The 25,110-nt window shown below is 43.5% G+C and overlaps 1 protein-coding gene across 2 annotated transcripts in view; it reads left to right on the top strand.

The window, feature by feature from the left end:
* Window positions 1–25,110, top strand: part of satb2 (SATB homeobox 2) — a 189,013-nt gene that overhangs the window by 118,782 nt on the left and 45,121 nt on the right. For both annotated transcript variants that reach the window (XM_033023694.1, XM_033023695.1), the window contains one exon: window positions 19,216–19,413. In XM_033023694.1, the coding sequence (XP_032879585.1) occupies window positions 19,216–19,413 (198 nt within the window). The remainder of the gene's footprint in view (window positions 1–19,215; window positions 19,414–25,110) is intronic.

A 25,110-nucleotide genomic window follows, 5' to 3' on the forward strand; every position in this document is an offset into this window, starting at 1 on the left:
TCCTAGTCAAGAACCGGCACGGAAGCGGCGAATACTTGATTCAATCGCTCTCATCCGCCACCTGAGAGCCCATAAGAATAACGGAATGTAGACCATCATCCTCGACCTCAAGGGATAGCCATGACAACGAAGACATGGTCATTTAGTGATACAACATGCAAATGGGTTCTTTGCCCCCCCCCCCCCCCACCCCCACCTCTTCCCTGAATTTGCACAGATGAGCATAATCCATTAACACTAATCATACATTGATTTTTGTTGTGGTCCCAACAATCCCATCGACTCTTCCATTCGGACCTCTTCTATTCATACCAGGAACAACATACAGTGGCCATCTAAACTACATAGCTGCAGGTCATTGGGATATGGGAGGTAACCAGAGCACCTGGGGGAAACACAGGAGGTCACAGGGAGAATGAGCAGACAACGCTCGAGGTCAGAGTTGAAGAAGTGTCACAGGACATGGGAGGTAGCGGTTCTACCTGCTGACAAGATACCTGATAATCTGTGGACCTGTTATCGCATTTGCTATTTGGGCTCGAGGCACTCAAATTACTCTCCCAAACCTCTGCAACTCCCCCTTTCACTCACTTTAGAGCTCCCCCTTATTAGCTACCATTTTGTTTGAGTTTATAGACAATTTTCTTAATATCCCTTTCGGGCCAGGACATTAATATGCTCCAGTAAAACTCCTCATGGAATTCTTTTCCATAATGTTATAACCTCTAATGCTAGGGGATTCAAATCACACCCCTGAATCTTGACAGCTTACTATAGTACAGTTTAGTTTACACAAAAAGCTGGAGTAACTAAGCATTTCTCTCCCGCTGAATTACTCCAGCTTTTTGTGTCTATCTTCGGTTTAAAAAAGCATCTGCAGTTCCTTCCTTCACAGTTTAGTTTACTTTAGTTTAGTTTATTATTGTCACGTGTACAGTGAAAAGCCTTCACTGTACACGTGAAAGAGGGAGTGCCACACTGTTGGAACTGTTAGATACCTGGAGCTGCAAAATCTGGGTTACAAACAAATACAACACAAAGTGCTGGGACAATGTTGAGGGTTGTGAATCTGTGGAATTCTCTGCCACAGAAGGCTGTGGAGGCCAATTCACAGGATGTATTCAAGTGAGAGTTAGATTTAGCCCCTAGGGCTAAAGGAATCAAGGGATATGGGGAGAAAGTAGGAACAGGGTACTGATTTTGGAAGATCAGCCATGATCATATTGAATGCTGGACCAAAGGGCCGAATGGCCTACTCCTGCACCTATTTTTCTATGTTTCTATCTCATTCTGCAAGACAAGAATAGGTGAAGTTTCAGGTCAGGATCTAAGTGCTGTCATACTGACGAGATGATCAATAATCAGCAATTCGGTCTGGCTTCCTTGTACATTGCAAAGGATTCCGTGGCAATATTCGTGGCAATATTCCAAGAGGAGGGAATGCTCCTGCGTGTTCCTCAACAACAACATATATATATTTTGGCCAGTATCTTATGGCTTTCTTTGGGAACTCGCTGTGTCAATATAGCCTGAGCTTCAAGACTATGCTATTGCCTCAATATATCCTGAGACCATAAATGGCGCTAAGCCAACTCTGGTTTAGTTTAGTTTAGTTCAGAGATATAGCGTGGAAGCAGGCCCTTCGGCCCACCTAGTCCACGGCGACCAGCGATCCCCGCTCATTAACGCTATCCTACACACACTAGGGACAATTTACAATTTTACCAAGCCAATTAACCTACAAACCTGTACGTGGTTGGAGTGTGAGTGGAAACCAAAGATCTCGGAGAAAACCCACGCAGGTCAAGGGGAGAACGTACAGCCAAGCACCCGTGGTCGGGATCGAACCTGGGCCTCTGGCACTGTAATAGCCCTGTCCCACGGTGCGAGTTCATTCCAAGAGCTCTCCCGAGTTTAAAAAAAAATAAAACTCGTGGTAAGCACGGAGAATGAACGTAGCGGTACGTCGAAGCTCGGGGACGTCTCTTAGCGGCTCGTACCGCTAACGGCAGGTACTCTGGAAGACTCGCTAACGGCAGGTAAGCACGCGAAGACTCGTGAAGATTTTTTAACATGTTGAAAAATGTCCACGAGAGCCCCGAGTAGCCGTTACCGTAAATCTCCGAGTTTGAATCAGGGCAAACTCGGGAGAGCTCTTGGAATGAACTCGTACCGTGGGACAGGGCTATTAGGCAGTAGCTCTACCGTTACACCACCATGCTGGGGTCTCTTTTTTATAATTGCAAATCGTTGTTGATGTTGTTGGATGCAGACTAACAGCTTCGACCATTGAAATTCCCACCTCAAAATACGTGTAATTATACAAACGGGCTACTAATGCGCACTCATTTTAGTTGTAACAGTGCTTATGTATTTCGCTTCTGTTGTTCTGTGAGCACCAGCAGTCATTTCACATGACCAAAAGAAGTATTTCACACCAGTTAAATACAGGCAAACATTCAATCACAGGTGTGAAATGCCATTATTCGGTTCCACATGAGCCTCCTAGTTTCACCATCCACAGTCAGAACACCCCGTAGAATAAACAGAGTCATTCATCCAAAACCATTAAATATGCCACTCTTTGTTTCACACTGAAGATCTGCATATTGCACTTGGGCCCAGAGCCCTCAGGAGTTCAAACTCCGTCCCATTCACGGTGGAGCTGCTGCCTTCGACCGAACGACCGCAGCGGGCCTGTTCTCGGCTACACAGCCTGCCTCTGCTTCCAGGAGCATCAACTTATTCAGGAATGCACTCCCGGCAAAGGATTTTTAATTATTTTTGAAAATGAAAAAAATAAAATAAAGCAGATCAGTAAATTAATACAGGTGATTAGAACACCAGCTGGATACACAGAGCTCAATATGTCAGAGTCTGTGCTTTGTCACCAATTTCACCAGCTCTGTTGGGAAGGGCACGTTGTTGAAATGTAGATCCTTTAATCTGATCAGTCATGCAAATACTTTAGGGGAAAACAGGATTAATAATCCTCTAATTACTGTGAATCTACTTCACCTTGAATATTAGACTTCCCAAAAAGATGCCATTAGGCTTCAGTCAGGGGATTCCTCGATTATCATGATGTCATTGAATCTGAATCCTGGCTGGTGCCTCTTTTTGCCAGATGATAATTTTGTTTACACACCCCTGCACACATGGTCACACTCGCACATAATCTGCCTCCTAATAGCTCCAAGGTCAGGACCTTCCATGTAAAGGGACAAATTGAATACTTTCTTACTTAAAGTCAGTTGACAGAAGAGGCAATCCTGGGGCCAGCCACGTATTGTTTTAAAAGGAAGCAACTGCGGAAAATTTCAATTGATTTATTCAAGGTTTAAATTAAACGTGCAGCCTTTGTCATCTGGAGGCTGCTGCAGTATCCCAGCCACCAGCCACAACTGCGTCTAATCTTCTGACCTTTCAGGTGGGACTTACTTGGGTGCACATCTGGTGGCACCGATTCTTGAAAGGAACTTAACTAAAGTTGGCTTAATACTCATTTGTCTTTAGACCATCAGCTTTGGTCGCATTAATGCTCGGAGAAGGGAGAGCAAGAATGCAAAGTGTGAGTGATCCCTCCACAAGGCTGCTGATGAGCTGGATGTTGTGGGGGGGGGGGGGGGGGGTGGTGATGCGGGGGGGGGGAGGCAGGACATCGCACCCTAGCAGGTTCCTGCTTTCAGATTGTTTGCAGCCATTGTTTCTTTGCCTGTTTCTTTGCTCGGAGAGAGCAGCTCAGGTTTGTATGAATCTGGCCTGTACATGTTAAAACAAGGCAGTGTTGTGTTACAGATTAGTTTATAAATCCCCAGTGGCTTCACAGTTCAGTTCCTACAGCTGCTACAGATGGAACAAGGTTTTGTCTTCTCGACGTGCTGCAGCCGGCAGTTGAAGGAGAAAATGGAATGATCAGGTTATTAACATGTAGGCTGTGTGGATGAGGCTGCACAATAAGAACAGCTGGTGTTGCTATCTTGGCTGCTGCAGCGGAGATAATCAAATCTCTGTATTTCTGCTGTAGGGAGAGACAAGAACAAGTCAAACAATAAAGGGCCTGCTGATGCTGGGATTAGTACTGATATTTCACAAGTTCTGTATTGCAGCCATGGTGAATAGCCTTTTACATGCAGCATTATTCCAGCCATCCAAATGACATTATTCAATGTTAAATGGGATACCATCACTTTCAACTTCCACCACCCTGTCCAACCAAGACATCAGAATTGTCTTCTGTAAATGCGACATGCCATTCTTTATATTCCAGTTTCATCACAAAACTTTGTAACTCGGTTGAAATGGTTATTAAATAACATAAAGTGTTATAAAGTGCTATAAAGTGCTACTTGAAAGTCCCAATGAAAAGAACTGCATGTGTTTCACCGTGTTGTAGCAGTTAGCTGCATTGAATATAATCACTGCAACTTGGTATTGCTGGGACCACTGGTCCATAAACAGGACACAAGAATCTTAAGTAAAGGGCCTGTCCCACTCAGGCATCATTTGTGTGTCACGCAGGTGGCGGACAAAGATTTTGTGAACCCCGAAATCCTGGGGCGCCGCGCGCGACCACGCGTCACTGCTTACGTCACCACGCCTCACCAAGCGCCATGTGCCCGTAATGCACGGCATGCGCGCGCAATGTGCGCGTCACGATGCGCGTGTCGTGCGACGTGACGCGTAAATGATGTCGCGCAAATGATGCCCAAGTGGGACAGGCCCTTCCAGGTGGTGTTTGAAAGCACATCCTCAATGATTCATCGCACTTGTATTTTTTACTTGTTCTGGTAGGCCCAGGTTTCTAGCAGCTGGAGCAGGTACCTCAGTACACGATGAAACTAAAAGGCTGAGAAGCAGTACTGATTTAGCTCTTAATTAGAAGCAAGTCCTACAATAGTTGCAAGTAAAAAAGATTTGCATGACCCATGCCATAATCTCACAATAGGGAGGCATGGTGGTGCAGTGGTAGAGTTGCTGCCTTACAGCGTCAGAGACCTGGGTTTGATCCTGACTATGGGTGCTGTTTGTACAGAGTTTGTATGTTCTCCCCATGACCCGTGTGTCAGGTGTTATGGGGAGAAGGCAGGAGAATGGGGTTAGGAGGGAGACATAGATCAGCCATGATTGAATGGCGGAGTAGACTTGATGGCCCGAATGGCCTAATTCTGCTCCTATTACTTATGACCTGCGTGGGTTTTCTCCGAGATCTTCAGTTTCCTCCCACACACCAAAGACGTACAGGTTAATTTGTAGGTTAATTGGCATGGTATAAAAGTTAAATTGTCCCTAGTGTGTGTAGTGTAGTGTTAATGTGCGGGGATCGCTGGTCGGCGTGGACTCGGTGGCCCAAAAGGTCTGTTTCCTTGCTATATCTCTAAGCTAAACTAGACTAAATTAAACTAAACTAATAGCACAAAAATGAAGATAAAGGATCCAATGGATTGGTTCAAAGAAGAGCAGGAGCGCTGCTTCTCCCTTTATGAACGTTTCATAGAACAGATTAGATAGTCAGTATCACATCACTTATTGTGGAAGTTTGTTGTACACACTTCACTTCAAAAGTACTTCATTAGCTGGCCACTGAACTTTGGGATTTCCTGAGGTTGTGTAAGCTGCTGTAAAAATGTTAGTCCTTTATTTTCCTTCAAAGCACTTCACAGCCACTTTTGAAGTGCAATCTTTGTTGCAATATTGGAAAGCACGACAGCCAATATGCCACAGAAAAGCCCTGCTAACAGTACTGAGATAGAACCTGATGATCTGATTGAAGTGATGTTGTTTGCGATGAAAGATTTGAAGTAAAACTTTAAAATTGTATACGTTGTCCTTTGGTGCTGCTTATGAGAGGATAAAGAGTGAGCTGTTTTATGAGGCAGTAATTTTTAACCATTTAGCACTCAATGGGCCAGATTTTGTTACAGTAGGGATCTGATGGCAAACACCATGGGTTAGAATTGTACATACAGGCATACGGGCACAGGGATAATTGCTGGAAGCTTAATGACTGACTTAGGGCAAAAGAACTGAGATCTTGGCAAATGATGGGACAACTCTGCATTTCTTTAAAAATAAGGTGAAGGGTGGAGAAATCTACAGCAGTGGAATGCACATAGACTGGCATTTTATGTTAGAAAATTCAATGTCACCACACAGATTAGACGCAGAAAATAAATAAAGAGAAGAAAGTATGCATCCATTGAGGGGCAGAGAAGTAGCAGAAATACAATTTATTTAAAAAATATATATATTTGAAACTATAGTTAAAATAATTCATAATTTGAAGGAATGTAACACCACTCTAGTAGCTATTCATTTTCCAATGGAGAGTCATTAATAACTCAAAGATAGACACAAAAAGCTGGAGTAACTCAGTGGGACAGGCAGCGTCTCTGGAGAGAAGGAATGGGCGATGTTTCGGGTTGAGACCCTTCGTCAGACTGGTTAGGGATGAGGGTAGCGAGAGATACAGGTGATGATGTAGTGAGATAAAGAACAATGATAGGCAAAAAAGTAACGATGATAATGCATTTGATATTAAATTCCATTACTGGGATTTCAAAACAAAGGGTTGTCATTTTCATTTATTGCATTTAGCATTATCACAAATTAATTTCTAAGCAATGCTTTTGCTGCCATTGTTGATTATAAAGTCATTGCCTTCCCTGCACTTGCTCAGACTTGCTTGTTAAAGTTTTATTGTGGAGATTTGCATGTGACAGTGTGACATTTGAAATCTGATGTACCTGCTGAAGGTCTCCCTCGCAATTAAGCCATGGGGATTCAATATCAAAGGTTGCCTTTTGGTGAAGCAGATTTTGAAGTCAGCGCATTACTAGACCAGTATTCTCGTGGCAATATTATATATTATACTCCGAACATTGTAAGTACCTCTGTGCACAAGTCAAAGCAAAGTTGCCCCAATAGTGAGTGCATGCAGGCACATTGTGACAGCATTACATAAGCAGTTTGCTTAGTCAATGTATGTGGAAATTTATAATAGAAGAATTTGACAGCAGGTGCATACAGAGGTAAAATGATGAACATACTCGCAAGCTAAATATTGTACACTGCTTCAATCTATATCAAAGTGTGTACTTTACCATCATTGAAATGTACAGTTGAAAGTTCTTTAACTTCCATTGTAAGAATATTGAACTTTGAAGTTATTCTTGAAAGTTCTCAAAAATAGCCGCTAGATAGTGGTGGTGAGCGGAACACAATTATTACGATGTCGATGTGTACCCTCAGCAATCATGGACAAATATCTACCCAATTTTATTTCAGGGGTCATTGTATAATTTTAATTGTGGGAAATATAATATTGAGTTGTTTCATCTTTATAAATATTTAATTTTAAAACATTTGTAACTCTGGCAATATTAAATCACTGGGCATAAACTGTGTAATCCACTCAAGTGCAAAGAACCCATCTGTTGGGGAAATTCACTTGGGTAGGGTAGGGTACTCCAAAGTAACAAATTATACAAAAGCTTAATTGCCAGTGCACAATTGAGATTTGGTTGAAACAAATGTATTTGTATTATCTAATTTGGCTCATTTATTTAATAAGCCTCCCAACACTCTTTTTCAATCTTCCCATTTCATGTTTATTCCTCCTTGCTGATCACCATATTGTACACAAAATTAATGTATCCATCTCTGCTCTGTCTACCTGTTGCTCTGCAAAGTGCATTGAATCGGAGAGAAGAATTGTTTCTTTGGACGGCCTGTTATTATTCCCACAGGAAGCAATCTCCTTGCTTCTTTTGGATCATTAGACAGTGTGAGTGTTGATCAGGGAATGTTATCCATGCCCTATATTAGGCAGGTTTGGTCTGCTTTCTTACGAGAGGAGTTGGGATAAATGAATATGTGATGGATTTTCTGCAATGACAATCTTAGGCTGTAATGTATCATTCTAATAAAGACAAACATGACGCTAGATCCTGTTGTGGCTGAGGGTGGCTATTCCAACTCTTACCCATAGCATATCCACACTTTCTCTTTGCAGTGAGATGTGGATAATATTATGCACAATTTCAAAGCACCAAAATAGTGATGTGTTGTTTTATTGAAAATACATCAAATTTGCAATTAAAGAAAACAAGTCATCCTGCCTGCCTGCCTGCCTGCCCTTTGACATTACTATGTTTTCAAAGCTGTTTTTTAGCAACGAGAATTATCCCAGGAATGAGTGGGTTAACATATGATGAGCGTTTGACTGCACTGGGCCTGTACTCACTGGAGTTTAGAAGGATGAGGGGGTACCTCATTGAAACTTACCCAATAGTGAAAGGCATGGATAGAGTGGATGTGGAGAGGATGTTTCCACTAGTGGGAGAGTCTAGGACCAGAGGCCATAGCCTCAGAATAAAATAACGTATCTTTAGAAAGGATTTGAGGAGGAGTTTCTTTAGTCAGAGGGTGGTGAATCTGTGGAATTAATTGCTATTGAAGGCTGTGGAGGACGTCAATGGATATTTTTAAGGTAGAGATAGACAATTCTGCTCCTACAGGCTATGAACTTTTCTCTTGGCTTGTTCTTCATAGAAACATAGAAAATAGGTGCAGGAGGAGGCCATTCGGCCCTTCGAGCCAGCACCATTCATTGTGATCTTGGCTGATCGTCCCCTATCAATAACCCGTACCTGCTTTCTCCCCATATCCCTTGACTCCACTAGCCCCTAGAGCTCTATCTAACTCTCTCTTAAATCCCTCCAGTGATTTGGCCTCCACTGTCCTCTGTGGCAGGGAATTCCATAAATTCACAACTCTCTGGGTGGAAAACGTTTTTTCTCACCTCAGTCTTAAATGACCTCCCCTTTATTCTAAGACTGTGGCCCCTGGTTCTGGACTCGCCCAACATTGGGAATTTTTTTCCTGCATCTAGCTTGTCCAGTCCTTTTATAATTTTATATGTTTCTATAAGATTACCCCTCATCCTTCTAAACTCCAGTGAATACAAGCCTCGGCTTTTCAATCTTTCCTCATATGACAGTTCACCCGTCCCAGGGATCAATCTCATGAACCTACGCTGCACTGCCTTAATCACAAGGATGTCCTTCCTCAAATTAGGAGACCAAAACTGTACACAATACTCCAGATGTGGTCTCACCAGAGCCCTATACAACTGCAGAAGAACCAAACTTGGTAATCAGACTTGGTACCATGCATCGGAAGTGGAAGAATATTACCGGAGGAATTCTTATTATATTTAAGTGATGCTATTTGTTGGAGTTATTTAAATATGTTGGTAACCCTTGTCATACTTGTCATACTTATCATGCTTGTCATACTTATATCAACAATAATTCCTAAGCTATAATGTTAAAACCATGAGCACAACAATAAATTGGAAACAAGGGATATGTTTTAAAAGATTCAAAAGATAGTCACATTTTTGAAAAATCTAAATGCTTCAGTATATTTCACATCAAGTACAGATAAACATTTTGTTAGATGTATCAGTTACAACCCTCTCCTCTGTGGACCTGATATATCCAATGAAATGTCAATGTTTGGAAGGTTTCACAGTGCTCACAGCACAAGGGCAACTTTCCGCTTAGTTTGTTCCCAATGTCTAAGACATAGTGTAGGAGGATTTCTTTTTTCATAACATAGTTTGCAAAATTGCAATGAATGCATGAAACACAGAATTTTCTTCCTTTTGTTGAAAATATTTTATTTTCACTCTTCATCTCTGCGGTTTTTTAATGCTTTTTAAATAAGGATTTCAGGATGAATTCCATGTATGTAAAGCGGGCACATTGGCGAATGGGAATTATTGTCTTGGTGGTTATTGGGGTGGATATTTCACTTGGGGATATAAACTCCATATGAATATATTCAAGTCTAAAGAAGGATCTCGACCCGAAACATCGGCCATTCCTTCGCTCCATAGATGCTGCCTCACCCGCTGAGTTACTCCAGCATTTGTGTCTAACTTTGAATTTTTTAAATCTTGATTTGCTAATTGAAATACAGATTGATTCTTTGAAGTGGCAATATGTTCACAGCATCTATCTATATAACTAAAAGTCTCATCTTGACCACTTCCTGTCTGCGCTGTATATTGATTTTAGAAAAAAACGCTACCCTATATCGCTATGATTTTTGGCCATCTTACTCACAGTCCTCCTCCGCTGAGGCAGCCCTGAGGATTTTTCCGATCGATGAAAAATAAAAAGGTTATGAATGTTTTAAAAATCTTGAGATCAGCCTGTCAATCACCATGATGAAGGTAACACCCATTCTGGGGGGGCCACGAGTATAAAGCCCAAATGGTATGAAATTGCATTTGAATTTGGTGGCCTGCACTCTGCTTGAAATGGTATGAAATTGCATTTGAATTTGGTGGCCTGCACTCTGCTTGAAATGGTATGAAATTGCATTTGAATTTCGTGGCCCGCACTCTGCTTGAAATGGTATGAAATGAATTTGGTGGCCTGCACTCTGCTTGAAATGGAATTTCAATGAATAGCCATGAGTGAACTGCCAGCCCACCAGGCCTGAGTTACTGAGCTGGCAGCCCAAGAATCCATTTGGCCCACAATGCCCATACTAGCCCTCTGGAAACCAGTCCCTTCGGCCCACAACACCCATACTAGCACTCCAGAAAGCCCCCCCCTCCCCACGGGCCACCAATATTGGAAATGGTGGAGAGATGGACTATTGCGTTGGGGGACCAGCCCTCCTGGTCCCCCAACGCAACGTGTGAACATGGGACCCAACGGGTCCCACATAGTCTAGTCTCCAATGGAATGCTCTTCTTTGCAGTGGACACTCTTGGTGTACATTTGAGAGAATTCACTCGTCTTGTTTCTTAGAATATGTAAGATTAAAACATATTTTGGCATCATAATAATGTGATAATAATGATTTGAAACAATTTAAATTCATAACTGCATATTTAGAGACCTGGCAAATTCGCACAAACGTTTTTCAAAAATATGCTTTATTTGTAATGTTTACAATAAATACAATTGAGATGTCATTAGAGTATACATTCATCATTATAATGGGTTTTGGTTATAGCGGACAGATGTACTGATCTTCATCGCTGGGCTGCCGATGCCACCCCCCGGCTTGCATTCCTCCCCGGCAGTTTACAGGCTGGGCTGCCAGCCTTCACCGCCAGGCGTAGCTGCGGTTGCCATCCTCAGCCCGCATTGCCTTCCCGGCTGCTTCCAGGCCAGAGAGCCGACTACCGCCAGTCCAGGCTGCTTAAGCCATCCCCGGCCCGTACTGCCTCCCCTGCCACTTACAGGCTGGGCAGCCAACCTTCACCGCAGGTCAGGGCTGCCGACAACTGCCAGCACCACTTCCCCTGCCACCGCCAGCCCCAGCCAACATCACCTCCCTTGCTGCTGCCAGGCCAGGCTGCCGATGCCAACCCTGGTCCACACAGCCTCAGCTGCTCCAGGCTGCGCCAGCCGCTGCCACCACCACTGCCGCCACTGACCCTTACCTGAACTCCAGCCGCCCATGAGCCGCGACCAATGACTCCACCGATCCTCGCCCCTCCCCTGGCTCCAGCAGACCTGGTTAACTCACCTGGATTCCAGGCCCAGTCAGACTGAGAGTCTGAAGAAGGGTTTTGACCCAAAATGTCACCTATCCATGTTCTCCAGTGATGCTGCCAGACCTGCTGAGTTACTCCAGCACTTTATACCCTTTTGTATATTATTCAGCATCTGCAAATTTTTTTCTACTACTTTCCAATGATAATCCCTTGCTCTGTTATAGAGGACAATCGGCAATAACGGACACCATTCCCCCCCACCATGGTCCATTATAACGAGGGCTTTCTGAATCTACATTCATTATACCAAGCAATTCAATGCATCCCCTTGAAATGTGACAATGCCTCTAATATTTCTTATTAAACATTGCCTCGGTGAAATGTTTGAGTGGTTGTTCCACCACATAGTCCCTTGGTGTCTAGTGGAGAGAGGACCCTAGGCTGTGATCTGTCCTCACAGAAGCTCAGTCCGTTCTTCAGCATGTACTCCTGCACAATGGAATGTGCCAGTTGACAGTATTCGCGTGCAGGCGTCTCGTTGCACTGGAAGACAAAAATTTCAGGCAGATCAAAGTGTGTCTTTCACCTAGTTGATGATCTTCCAGTGGCAGTTGTACTTTATATCTCGTCTGGCTTGCCTGGGAACAGTCCCACTTGCACACAGTTCTGTAATATGGATCTATCTTAACACATTCAATAAGAATGATAACTGTAGTTCAGTTTAGTTTATTGTCATGGGTACCAAGGTACAGTGAAAAGCTTTTGTTGCGTGCTAACCAGTCAGTGCAAAGTCAATACATAATTACAATCAAGCGATCCATAGCGTACAGATACTTGCAATCGTTCCTAATTGTCTGTTATTTACTGTTACCCACCTCACAGTGACTACTTCCTGACAACAAGGGTCTTGACCAACTCCCAGCTTCTCTTTCTGTTCTGAACAGCAAATAACATTCCCTGATACCTACCTTGACAAACGATCTGATTGCATACTATCTGGTTAAGGAGGTTGATTAACACCTATGAAATCTCAGGCATTATGATCATCTGAACTAACGACATGAAAACCAGGAACATAATCTTTGCCCAAGCTTGACGTCAACACTTGTCCTACTCCGCAGAATCATCCTATGATCATCCTCAATAACCATCAAGACAAATTCTGACATTCAGAGGCTGACAGTGAACCAAAGAATGGTAACAATTTATGGCACAAAAAAACCCACTTAACCCTAGGTTTCCGCACCAACTCAAAATGGACTTCATCCCATTACCTGGCTCTTGGTCTATAGTCCCTCTAGTTGCTAAACTTAATCAACACAGGTTTTCATCAGAAAGTCTGTCTTCGAAGTCTGAGGCAGAGACTATCCCAGCATTTAAGAAACAGTTGGACAGGTACATGAATAGGATATGTTTGGAGGGATATGGACCAAACGCAGGCAGGTGGGACTAGTGTAACTGCAACATGCTGGCCGGTGTGGGCAAGTTGGGCTGAAGGGCCAGTTTCCACACTGTATCACTCTATGACACTATGAGCATCACAGGATGGTGAACTGTGTACGGATCTGGTCTCTTCGCCTTAGAAAGGGTACACATGCCACAGAGGAGATGCGGCAAAGGTTCATCGGACTGCTTTCAGGAATGGTGAATTTACCAAACAAGAAAAAAATAGAGTAGACTAGGACTGTATTCTCCAGAGTTTATAAGAATGAGTGGAGATTTTGCTGAAGCATGCATAATTCCTAAAGAGCTTGACAGACCAGATGCAGGGAGAATGTTTTGCCTGACAACAGAACTAGGGGGATCACATTTTGAGAATAAGGGGTAAGCCATTTAAGACTGAAATAAGAAGGAAATTCTGCACGCAAAAGGAGATGAACCTATTAATTTTATCTCAGAGGAATACGAAATGTAAACATTTGCAAATGCTTTGCAGGTTAGGTAGTGTCTTCGGAGAAAGAAATAGTGTTAATGGCCTGAATTCTCTTGAGAAATATCTCAAGGCCTACAGTGTTAAAGCATTCAGACTGTAACAGTTTTAACAGCTGCTGGGCCTGGCGGCATCGAAGCATTCCTGGAGGAGGGGCTTGCCAGGTACATAGTGTGGAGATGCTTAGCTATTTTGGAGATGACTTCATCCAGAAAGTTACTGCTTGAAGATTCACTCCAGGTAGGTTTAGTTTTGGTTTAGTTTAGTTTAGTTTGGTTTAGAGATACAGGCCCTTCGGCCCACCGAGTCCGCACTGGCCAGCGATCCCCGCACATTAACACCATCCTACACACACTAGGGACCACTTTTACATTTATTCCAAGCCAATTAACCTACAAACCTGTACGCCTTTGGAGCATGGGAGGAGATCGAAGATCTCGGAGAAAACTCACGCGGTCATTCGGAGAACATGCAAACTCCGCACAGACAAGCACCCATAGAAATGATTGAACCCGCATCTCTGGCGCTGCAAGGCAGCAACTCTACCGCTGCGCCACTGTGCTGCCCCCTAAGTAGGTGGACCTGTCATGGTAGAGAAGCAAGTCAATGACCTTTTATAGCAAGGTTCTAATGAAGGTCATTGGCTTGAACAATTAGCCCTGTCTCTGTCTCCACAGGGGCCGCCTAACCTGCTGAGCATTCCCAGCCTTTCAGATGTGCAGCATGTGTTCTGTAAGGTTACAAAAGGACATGGATATATTAAGTCAGCCAGAGAGGTTATGGCAGATGGAGTCCAGTGTGAGATAATTGATTTTGTTCACAAGAAACACAAAACACAAGTATTTTCTTCAAGGCAAGGGATTAGGAGTTCTGGAAATAGAAGATCCTGTGCATCCTTTATATAAATTACTCAAAGCAGGTGTGACTGCACTGATGGATGGTTGTGGTTTATCTCAAGGGATGGACTGGAACGAATACCTCAGCTGTATAGAGGCATAGAATCCACCTAAAGAACTGTGTTCCATCAGATAGATCGAGAGCCTTGGTACAGATATATTAGCCTTAAGTGCGTGCAGGACAGATTCCCCACAATACTGAACAGCTGATCTGATTGATTCTGTTTAAAAACAGGAAAAAACATCCCTAGAATACTCCCCTCCCAGTTGTAAACACTGCCCAGTCCATCATCGGTTCTGACCTCCCTATCTTCGAGGGGATCTAACGCAGTCGCTGCCTCAAAAAGGCTGGCAGCATCATCAAGGACCCACACCATCCTGGCCACACACTAATCTCCCTGCTACCTTCAGGTAGAAGGTACAGGAGCCTGAAATCTGCAACATCCAGGTTCAGGAACAGCTTCTTCCCCACAGCCATCAGACTATTAAACTCAACTCAAACACAAATCTGAACTTTAATAGCCTATTGCACTTTATATGCTTATTTATGTGTGTATATATATATTCAATGGTATATGGACACACTGATCTGTTCTGTATTTATTTATGCCTACAATATTCTGTTGTGCTGAAGCAAAGCAAGAATGTCATTGTCCTATCTGGGACACATGACAATAAACTCTCTTGAATCTTGAATCTCGAATCTCTCTCACGAGTAGCACTGGACAAGTGGCCACCATTTTAAGATTAGAGGCAGATCGTTAAAGAGCAACATGAGGAAACAGGGGAGGGGGAATTTGGAACCTCTCTCATCTTGAGATGCTGAATTGGAATTCCTGGTTCTAAAAGAGTAACAAGGAAGGTTGGTGGGAGAGTCTAGGACCAGAAGTCATAGGCTCAGAATTAAAGGGTACACTTTCAGAAAGGAGGTGAGGAGGAACTTATTTTGTCAAAGGGTAGTTAATCTGTGGAACTCATTACCACGGAGGGCTGTGGAGGTCATCAGTGGATATCTTTAAGGCAGAGATAGACAAATTCTTGATTAGATCGGGTGTCAAGGTTTATGTGGAGAAGGCAGGAAAGTGGGATTAGGAGGCAGAGATCAGCCATGATTGAATGTCGGAGTAGACTCCATGGGCCAAATGGCCTAATTCTACTCCTATAACTCGTGAATAGAGCTAAATTAAGACCTAATTTCAGTCTTTGTTTCATTGAATTAGGCTTAATGACTGAACGGTGAGCTCTTTTTCCAACAATTTTGTGTGATTATGAATATAATTTACTGTGGGTTCAGGACATATTTGCAACAGACCTTTTGGTGGGGCTGAAACTTGGACCTCAATTCAGATAATTTATCATCAGGCTGGTTTAGGACCGGCAAATATTGTTAAGATGCTGTGCAAAATATTTAACGTACTTGTTGGAGGTTTCTAAGTAAAACAGCACGATTAGTTGCCAGTGCGTAAGCTTTTTTTAAAAAAAGATCTTGCCCGAAATATCACCCATCCATATTCTCCAGGGATGCTGCCTGACCCTCTGAGTTGCTCCAGTTGTATTTTTCCTTGGTAAACCAGCATCTGCAGTTCCTTGTTTCTACCTTTTAAAGCCACTTAATCACTATCTCATTGTAACTAAGCAAGTGAAGCAAAGAGGAGATTTATAAACATCTCATTTAAATAAAAGTTGAATCTTTATAGGCTCGAATACTTGCAGAGAAAGTTCAAGTTCAAGTTCAAGTTCAAGTTCACATTTGTTGTCACATGCACCAATTGGTACAGTGAAATTTGAGTTACCATAAAGCCACACGAATAAAAAGAACACAACACACGATAGAATTTAACATGAACACCCCCACACAGTAGAATCAACGTTTCCCACTGTGAGGGAAGGCAATAAAGTTCAGTCAGCTTCCTTCCGCTTTGTGCACCCGTGGTCGGGGCCTCGAGCCCTCTGCAATCGCCGCTACGGACGGCCCAATGTTCGAAATGATCGAAACTCCGACGTCGGAACGGAAGAACATTTTCAGCGGCTTGGAGTTCCGAATCGGCCGCTTCCTACCGGAGACCGCGGCTCCCGAAGTCTACAGGCCGAGCTGGAGATTCAACACTGGCGGCCCTCGGCAAAGGGATCCCAGGACTCCGCGATGTTAAAGTCAGCGCTGTCCGCGGCTGGAAGCTCCGCAGACTTTTTGGACCAATGAATTTTTTCATGTGGGATGCTGTGCCACAATAAATGAAGCAATAAGTAAAGAAGGAAGCCTATTGTGTGAGCCAGCAACTACAAATGCCCAACCTTTAGGCGATGGGGAGTAATTGGGTTGTTTTGAACCTGCCTGTAAAATATGGTCACGTCACCATGTTGGACACCCTCCAAATGGCCGCCTTCACTTTGCACCCAATCAGATTTACGTTGTAAGATGAGGCAGCCCTGTTACAGAAACATAGAAATATAGAAAATGGGTGCAGGAGTAGGCCATTCGGCCCTTCAAGCCTGCACCGCCATTCAATATGATCATGGCTGATCATCCAACTCAGTATCCTGTACCTGCCTTCTCTCCATACCCCCTGATCCCTTTAGCCACAAGGGCCACATCTAACTCCCTCTTAAATATAGCCAATCAACTGGCCTCAACTACCTTCTGTGGCAGAGAATTCCACAGATTCACCACTCTCTGTATGAAAAATGTTTTCCTCATCTCGGTCCTAAAAGATTTCCCCCTTATCCTTAAACTGTGACCCCTTGTTCTGGACTTCCCCAACATCAGGAACAATCTTCCTGCATCTAGCCTGTCCAACCCCTTAAGAATTTTGTAAGTTTCTATAAGATCCCCCCTCAATCTTCTAAATTCTAGCGAGTACAAACCGAGTCTATCCTGTCCTTCTTCATATGAAAGTCCTGACATCCCAGGAATCAGTCTGGTGAATCTTCTCTATACTCCCTCTATGGCAAGAATGTCTTTCCTCAGATTAGGAGACCAAAACTGTACGCAACAAAACCTACTTCTCTTTCATCTTTCTAGCTAAATCTAAATTGCATCCAATTGTTAAGAAGGAATGTTCAAGAAGGAACTGCAGATGCTGGAAAATCGAAGGTATGCAAAAGTGCTGGAGAAACTCAGCAGGTGCGGCAGCATCTATGGAGCGAAGGAAATAGGCAACGTTTAGGGCTGAAACCCTTCTTCAGTCTGAAGAAGGGTTTCGGCCCGAAACGTTGCCTATTTCCTTCGCTCCATAGATGCTGCTACACCCGCTGAGTTTCTCCAGCAGTTTTGTCTACCTGTTAAAAAGGAATCATCATTTCAGATTCATCTGGGACTACAGACAATCTGTTAAAATATTGATAAGCAGATCACCGACCTCACACTAAATAGCTGGTTCATTGATCAATTTTTATTCTGCCCTGCAATTTCTAAACTTGTCTACACATAGACTCTGATGCATTTTCTACCCAGTAAGTTGTTATTGAAAGTATTCATTTTTCCATTCCTGGCTATAAATCTGTGATGCACAGAGCAATTATTTGACTTTACAATTTCACAAATTCAGGTTATTGGGGTATATAGGGATTAGGAGGCTGATCTCTGCCTCCTAATTCCATTTTCCTGCCTTCTCCCCATGACACTCGTTCTAATCAAGAATTGGTGTATCTCTGCCTTAAAAATATCCACTGACTTAACCTCCACAGCCTTCGGCGGCAATGAGTTCCACAGATTAACTACCCTCTGATTAGAGAAATTCCTCCTCATCTTCTTTCCAAAAGAGCGCCCTATAATTCTGGCACTATGACCTCTGGTCTTATACGCTCGCACCCGCGGTAACATCCTTTCCACATTTACTCCAGCTACGCCTTTCATTATTCTGTATGTTTCAATGAGGTCCCCCCTCAACCTTCTAAACTCCAGCGAGTAGAGGCCCAGTGCTGTATAAACGCTCATCATATGCTAACCCACTCATTCGTGGGATCATTCTTGTAAACCTCCTCTGGACCTCTCCAGAGCCAGCACATCATTCCTCCGATATGGGACCCAAATTTGCTCACAGTACTCCAAAGTATTCGGCCTGATCAGTGCCTTATAGAGCCTCAGCATTACATCTCTGCAGGGGCGGAAAATCCGGGGGGGGGGCCAGAGGGGACACGTCCCCCCCATGTTTTGAGAGGTGGGGGACATCCCCCCAAGTTTTTGTGATCCCGATTTTAAAATCTCTGCTTTCCGCGAGGCAGTGGGGGTGGGACTGATGATCGAGGGCGCGGTGATTGGAGGAGGGAGGAGTGGGGGGGGGGGGGGTGGGACTGAGGATAGAGCGCGGCGATTGGAGGAGGGAGACGTGCCACAGACCGCAGGCAGGATCACGGCCGGGTCTCCGGCGCTGTCCCGAGTGCCCCCCCCCCCCCCCCACGGGTGGCCAGAGAGGTTGGGAGTCAGACGCGAGCTGTATCCCCAGGCCCACAGCCAGCGCAGAGAAACAGCACTAAACCCAGCTCAACTCTGCCTGTCCCACCAAGTGAACGTACCACCCTGGATGGGCTTGCGGGAAATATGGCCAGCGCGGAGTAGCCGCTGTAGTTAACCCGGTGAGACAGGCAGAGTTGAGCTGCATTTAGCGATCGATTGAGCCTCCGAAGCCTCGCGCGCGTGTGAGTGAGCGCATGCGCGCGTGGCCGCCAAATAATTGTGTCCCCCGTCCCCTCCATGTTTTGATAGCGAGTTCCGCTCTTGCGTCCCTGTTTTTGTATTGCGGTCCTCTTGATATGAATGCTGGCTGACATGTTTGCTTGGTGACTGGTTTGTACTTTACTGTGAACATGGACCATTTCACTTTTCCAGCCAGGGGCTCATGTCATTTCTCCGTCTTCCTTGTACACAGGGATGGTTGTGTGAGCTGCTCCGCTGGAAGGAAAACCCTACTCCAGAGAACAGAACCCTGTGGGAAAACCTGTGCACTATCCTGCGTTTCCTGAGCCTTCCTCAAGCCGAGAGGGATATCGTCTACGAGGAGGAATCACGGCACCATCACAATGAACGTTTACAACATGTTGTCCAACTGTCCCCAGAACCTATCCAGGTGGGAAAGTCCATTTATGCTGATTTAACAGGTCCAGACTGTGTGTCAAGCACTAGGTCAAAGACTTTATATGAATGGAAATGAAATTTGTGGTGAATTAGTTAACAGATGCGTATCTCTCCTGGTGATATAACTGGTGTTATAGACCATAGAAAGGTACAGCACAGGAACAGATCCATCAGCCACATTGCCACTGCTGAATACAATGCCAAGTTGATCTCCTCTGCCTACAGGTGATCCCTAGCCCTCTGTACCCTGCACATTTAAAACCCTCGTAATCACCACCATCGGATTTGCCTCCACCACCACTGCTGGCGGTGTGTAACAAATGCCCACCAATCTCTCCGTAAAACAATTTGCCCCACTCATCTCCTTTGCGTACCATGTCCACAACAAGGAAGGCAGTAGTGAAACAAAATGCTGGAAATACTCAGCAGGTCAGGCTGCACATGTGGAGAGATAAACCGAGTTGGCTTTTCAGATCAATGATCTCTCAGCAGATCTGGAAGCAAAATGAGGCCAAACCTGTGAAGCTTGAAGCTGAAGGGGCAAGAAACACGATAACAATAGGAACACCTCATCCTTGAGGGAGAAGGGATTACATGATATTGGTAAAAGTCAAAGGATGGCTCAGGAGGATGATTAACCAGAAATAGTTGACCATTTTTAAGTCCGGACTGCTGTAGTGTGCCCAGTCTAAAGATGGAAGTTCAGAGTGGAGTCGGAGTGGGCAGAGAATTAATGAGACAGATGATGACCAAAAAAGATAAGGTCACACTTGCAGATATAATGAAAGTGTTGCCAAACCAGCTCCCTCGATCCTGTAACCACGAACTTTACACATTATTGGGGATTTTAGGGCAAAGTGTCTTAGTTTGAGAATGATTAATGTCTGGAACTCATTGCCAGAGGGTTTAATGGAGTCGGGCATTATCACTACATTTAAGAGAACTTTGCACGCATATCAGGAAAGATAGAAGGAGACAGACTTCATGCTGGCAAATGAGAATAGTGTAGATGGGTAAAAAGGTTGGCATGATGTGGTGGGCAGAAGGGGCGTTTCTGTACTGTATAACTCTATTACTATCAGTGACTTTAACACAAGGATTAGAAATTTGCCTGGGATGCTGTGCTAAATCATCATTGCATCAATTGCATGCTTGATGGCCCACCCGGTGTTGGGTTTCATTCCAGATAATTGAATTAAAGAACGGGTAGGTACGCTAAGAGGCAGTTGAAACATGATCACCCATTGTACACTGCTAACTTATTCACTACCGGTATTGTCAAAACAAGTTGATTTTCCTTGCAAAATCAACATCCGTTTCTCCATAAAAATGAATGAGACTGAATCAAGCTCTCACCAACACTGCAAGTCACCACCGTTGATCCAGAAATGTACAGTTGACCATGGAGAAATAAAACCACAAGGAAAAGGTTTTTTTGTGTGTGGTGCTAACTGGAAAGCTGAATCTGGAAGAACATTGCAGTAGGGTTTAAACTGTCATGCTTCATCCCCTCGAAAATATCCAAAATCCATCGACTAAGTTATTATGAATTTAATAAGGCAAGGTTTCCTGATTGTGAACCAATAAACAGGGATGATATAAACGGTGAAACAAAAACAAAGCTCATTAAAAGCAATTTCATTATTTTCCAATTAATACCTAACAGGATCTGCACTTCTCTAATGAGATTACTTAAGCAATAATAAGAGGTCGCAGCTGCAATCCTGGAATAACAAGCTGATGGGCAAGGGGAGTGTAGTGCAAATTCAGACATGGACGCAGCCATGTACATTCTGGAGAAATGGCCAATGGAAGCCTGAACTATTTATGGCTCAGGTAAAAGCCATGCATTATATAAATAAAAATTCTGGTGCATATTGCATCAGGCCTCGATCCTCTACTCTATGAAGGTTAGAGCGTTGTTCATTGTTGTTTACTACGAAAGGTCCCGAGCCGTAATGCCTGCTGTCCATTTCCTCCTGACACGCTGAGTTTCTCCAGCAGTTTGTTTTTTGCTGAGAGTGTTAAATAACATTTGGTAGAACGATATGATTGCATAAAGGGTGGCAGATCAACGGTTTGGAACATTTAGAAAAAAACATGAATTGATTAGTCAAGTCAAGTTAATTTTATTTCCATAGCACATTCTACAGCACAACTCTCGTTGACCAAAGTGCTTTACATTAGTGCAGGTACCAAACGTGCTACAAACAGTGGTACATAGATCAACAATGCATACATAAATACATAAATACTGCGCTCCCTCAGAGGACTCAAGAAAGGCGAGAGTATAAATAAGTTTTAAGTCTAGACTTAAAAGAGTTGATGGGGAGTTGAAGAGTCTAGGTGTTTTAATAAGAAAGGAAGAATTAGAGTATGAGACAAAGATAGCCAGAAATATAAAATCAGTTAGTCCAGAGTTTCTATAAATATATCAGATGGAAAATAGTTAACATGAGGCATCACTCGTCTAGAAAGTGAGTCAGCGGAATTAATAATGAAGAAACCAAGATAGCAGATAAAGTCATTGACTATTTTGCATCATTCTTCACTATCCAGAAATAGCTTGAAGTCAGGAATCAAAAGGAAAGATGAAATAGGAAAACTATAATTATTAGGGCAGAGATATTGAACAAATGCTTCTGGAACTGGTAAATTTCATCCTAGGGTGTTAAAAGAAGTGATTAGTGAGGTAGTGTGTTGGTTTTGATGGTCCTATGTTCCCAAGTTTCTGGGAAGATTCCAGTACGAAGGTAAAGTGGCAAATAATTCTCATTAACTCAGCAAACGAAGAGATTGAGGGATAAGATACATTCATTTGGAAAGACAGGTGTTGATTAGGGATAGTCAGCATGGTTTTGTGCAATGGAAGCCACGTCTCACAAATTTAATTGTGTTGTTTGAAGTCAGAAAGGCCTTTTATAAGGTTCCACGTTGTGGACTCTTCTGAAAGGTTCGATAGCATGAGAACCGGGGAGATCTGGATAACTGAATACAGAATTAGCTTTGTGGTAGAAAGGAGGTGGGTGGTTGTTTATTCGACTTGAGGCCTGTGACTAGTCATGTCCCTCAGGAGAGGTTAGGCAGGCTAGGACTTTATTCCTTGGAGAGCAGGAGGTTGAGGAGTGATATTATGAGGTGTAGAAAATTATGAGGGGAATAGACAGAGTGAATGCACAGAGTATTTTTTAAGAACTAGACAGCATAGGTTTAAGGCGAGAAGAGAAAGAATTAAGGGGACACATTTTCACACAGGGTATGTATGGTGGGAATATGGAACGATCTACCAAAGAAAGTAGTTGAGGCAGATACAATAACAAAATTTAAAAGCCATTTACATAGATACATAGACAATAGGTGCAGGAGTAGGCCATTCGGCCCCTTGAGCCAGCACCGCCATTCAATGTGATTATGGCTGATCATCCACAATCAGTACCCCGTTCATGCCTTATCCCCCTATCCCTTGATTCCACTAGCCCTAAGACCTCTATCTAACTCTGTTTTGAATGCATCCAATGAATCGGACTCCATTGCCTTCTGAGGCAGAGAATTCCACAAATTCACAAAGGTTTTTCCTCATCTCAGTTCTAAATGGCCTACCCCTTATTTTTAAACTGTGGCCCCCTGGTTCTGGATCCGCCTCCCCCCCCCCACAACATCGGGACCATGTTTCCCGCATCTAGCGTGTCCAATCCCTTAATAATTTTATATGTTTCTATAAGATTCCCTCGCATCCTTCTAAATTCCAGTGAATACAAGCCCAGCCGCTCCATTCTTTCATCATATGACAGTCCCACCATCCCGGGAATGAACCTTGTGAACTTACGCTGCACTCACTCAATAGCAAGAATGTCCTTCCTCAAATTAGGATAGGTATATTGATTACATTTGGATAGGTACATTGATTAAAAAAAGGTTTGGAGGGATCTGAGCAAAACACAGAAAATTGGGACCAGTCTAGAAGGGGCACCTTGGTCAGCATGGATGAGATGGGCCAAAAGGCCTACCTCCGTGCTATATCATTCATAAGTTATAAGTTCATGTGATAGGAGCAGAATTATACCATTCAGCCCATCAAGTCTACTCCGCCATTCAATCATGGCTGATCTATCTCTCCATCCTAACCCCATTCTCCTGCCTTCTCCCCATAACCTCAGACCCTGATTCTATGACTGTGAGACCAAAAGCAGGAAACTATAGCTCAGCTACTTGAAATCTCTTGTTGGGAAAATGTTAAAAGCTCTTATTAAAGATGATATAATAGGGTGCTCAGAAAAAATTCAAGATAATTAGGCAAAGACATCCTGGTTTTATAAAAAAGAGAAATCAATGTTTGACCAATTTACTGAAGCTCTTTGAAGAAGTAATATATACTGTGGATAAAGGGGAATTTTATAGTCTAATACTTCCAGATGGCGTTTGATAAGGTGCTGCGTGAAAGATTATTACAGAAAATAAAACCCCATGGTATACGCAAGAACATATTGGTGTGGATAGAAAATTGGCTGAGTAACAGGAAGCAAAGTGCATAAATGGATGCTTTTCTTGTTGGCAAGATATAATACGTGGTGTGCCAAGTGTTGTGCCATAGGGATCACTGTGGTCTCAACATTTTACAATTTATATAAATGACTTGGACGAATGCCCCGAGGAGGCTAAGTTTTCTGATGATACAAAGATAGGCGGGAAACCAAGATTGATGAAAACAGAGGGATATGGATAGGCTAGCTGAGTGGGTAAATATGTGGAAAGTGGGGGGAAATGGAGGAAAATATATCACAGTAAATTTTGGAGGAGAAATGAGAGAGAAGCATATTATCTGTATGGTGAGAGACTGCAAAGTTCTGCGGTGCAAAGGGATCTGGGTGAACGTGTGCATGATTTGCAAAAGGCTAGTATGCAGGTTTACAAGTAGTTTAGTTTAGTTTGGAGATACAGGGCAGAAACAGGCCCTTCGGCCCACTGAGTCCGTGCCGACCAGCGATCCCTGCACACTAACACTAACCTACACACATTAGGGACAATTTGCAATTATATCAAGCCAATTAACCTATAAACCTGTACGTCTTTGGAGTGTGGGACGAAACCAGAGATCCCGGAGAAATCCCACGCAGTCACGGGGAGAACATACAAACTCCGTACATACAGCACCTGTAGTCAGGATCGAACCCAGGTCTCTGGTGCTGTAAGGTAGCAACACTACCGCTGCGCCACCCTATAATATGGAAGTAATATGGAAGTTAGCGTTTAATTGTTTCTTGCTGTAGGAATTGATAAAAATAGAAGGGAGGTTTTGCTTCTGTCCTCAAGGGTATTAGAGAAACCACATCTGGATACAGTGTACAGTATTGGCTTTCATTTTTTAAAAAGCATCTTAATATGCGGTTCAAATAATATTTACTGCACTGATACCCAATGCAGAGGACTGTTTTCTGAGGCAATGATAGACAGGCTTGTACGGGCTGGAATTTAGAAGCATTGAAAGGGAATTCACTGAAACACTTGAGATCCTGAATGACCTTGACAGGGTGGATGTGAGGAGGATGTTTTATCGTGAAGGGGTTGTCCCACTGCGGCGACCTAATTGGCGAGTTTAGGATAGTTTGAAAAATTGTCATGTTGAAGACCTCCTTCGACTATGTAGAAGACCTCCTTCGACTATGTAGAAGACCTCCTTCGACTATGTAGA

This window comes from Amblyraja radiata, chromosome 7 (assembly GCF_010909765.2).
Source record: "Amblyraja radiata isolate CabotCenter1 chromosome 7, sAmbRad1.1.pri, whole genome shotgun sequence".
Lineage (NCBI taxonomy): Eukaryota > Metazoa > Chordata > Chondrichthyes > Rajiformes > Rajidae > Amblyraja > Amblyraja radiata.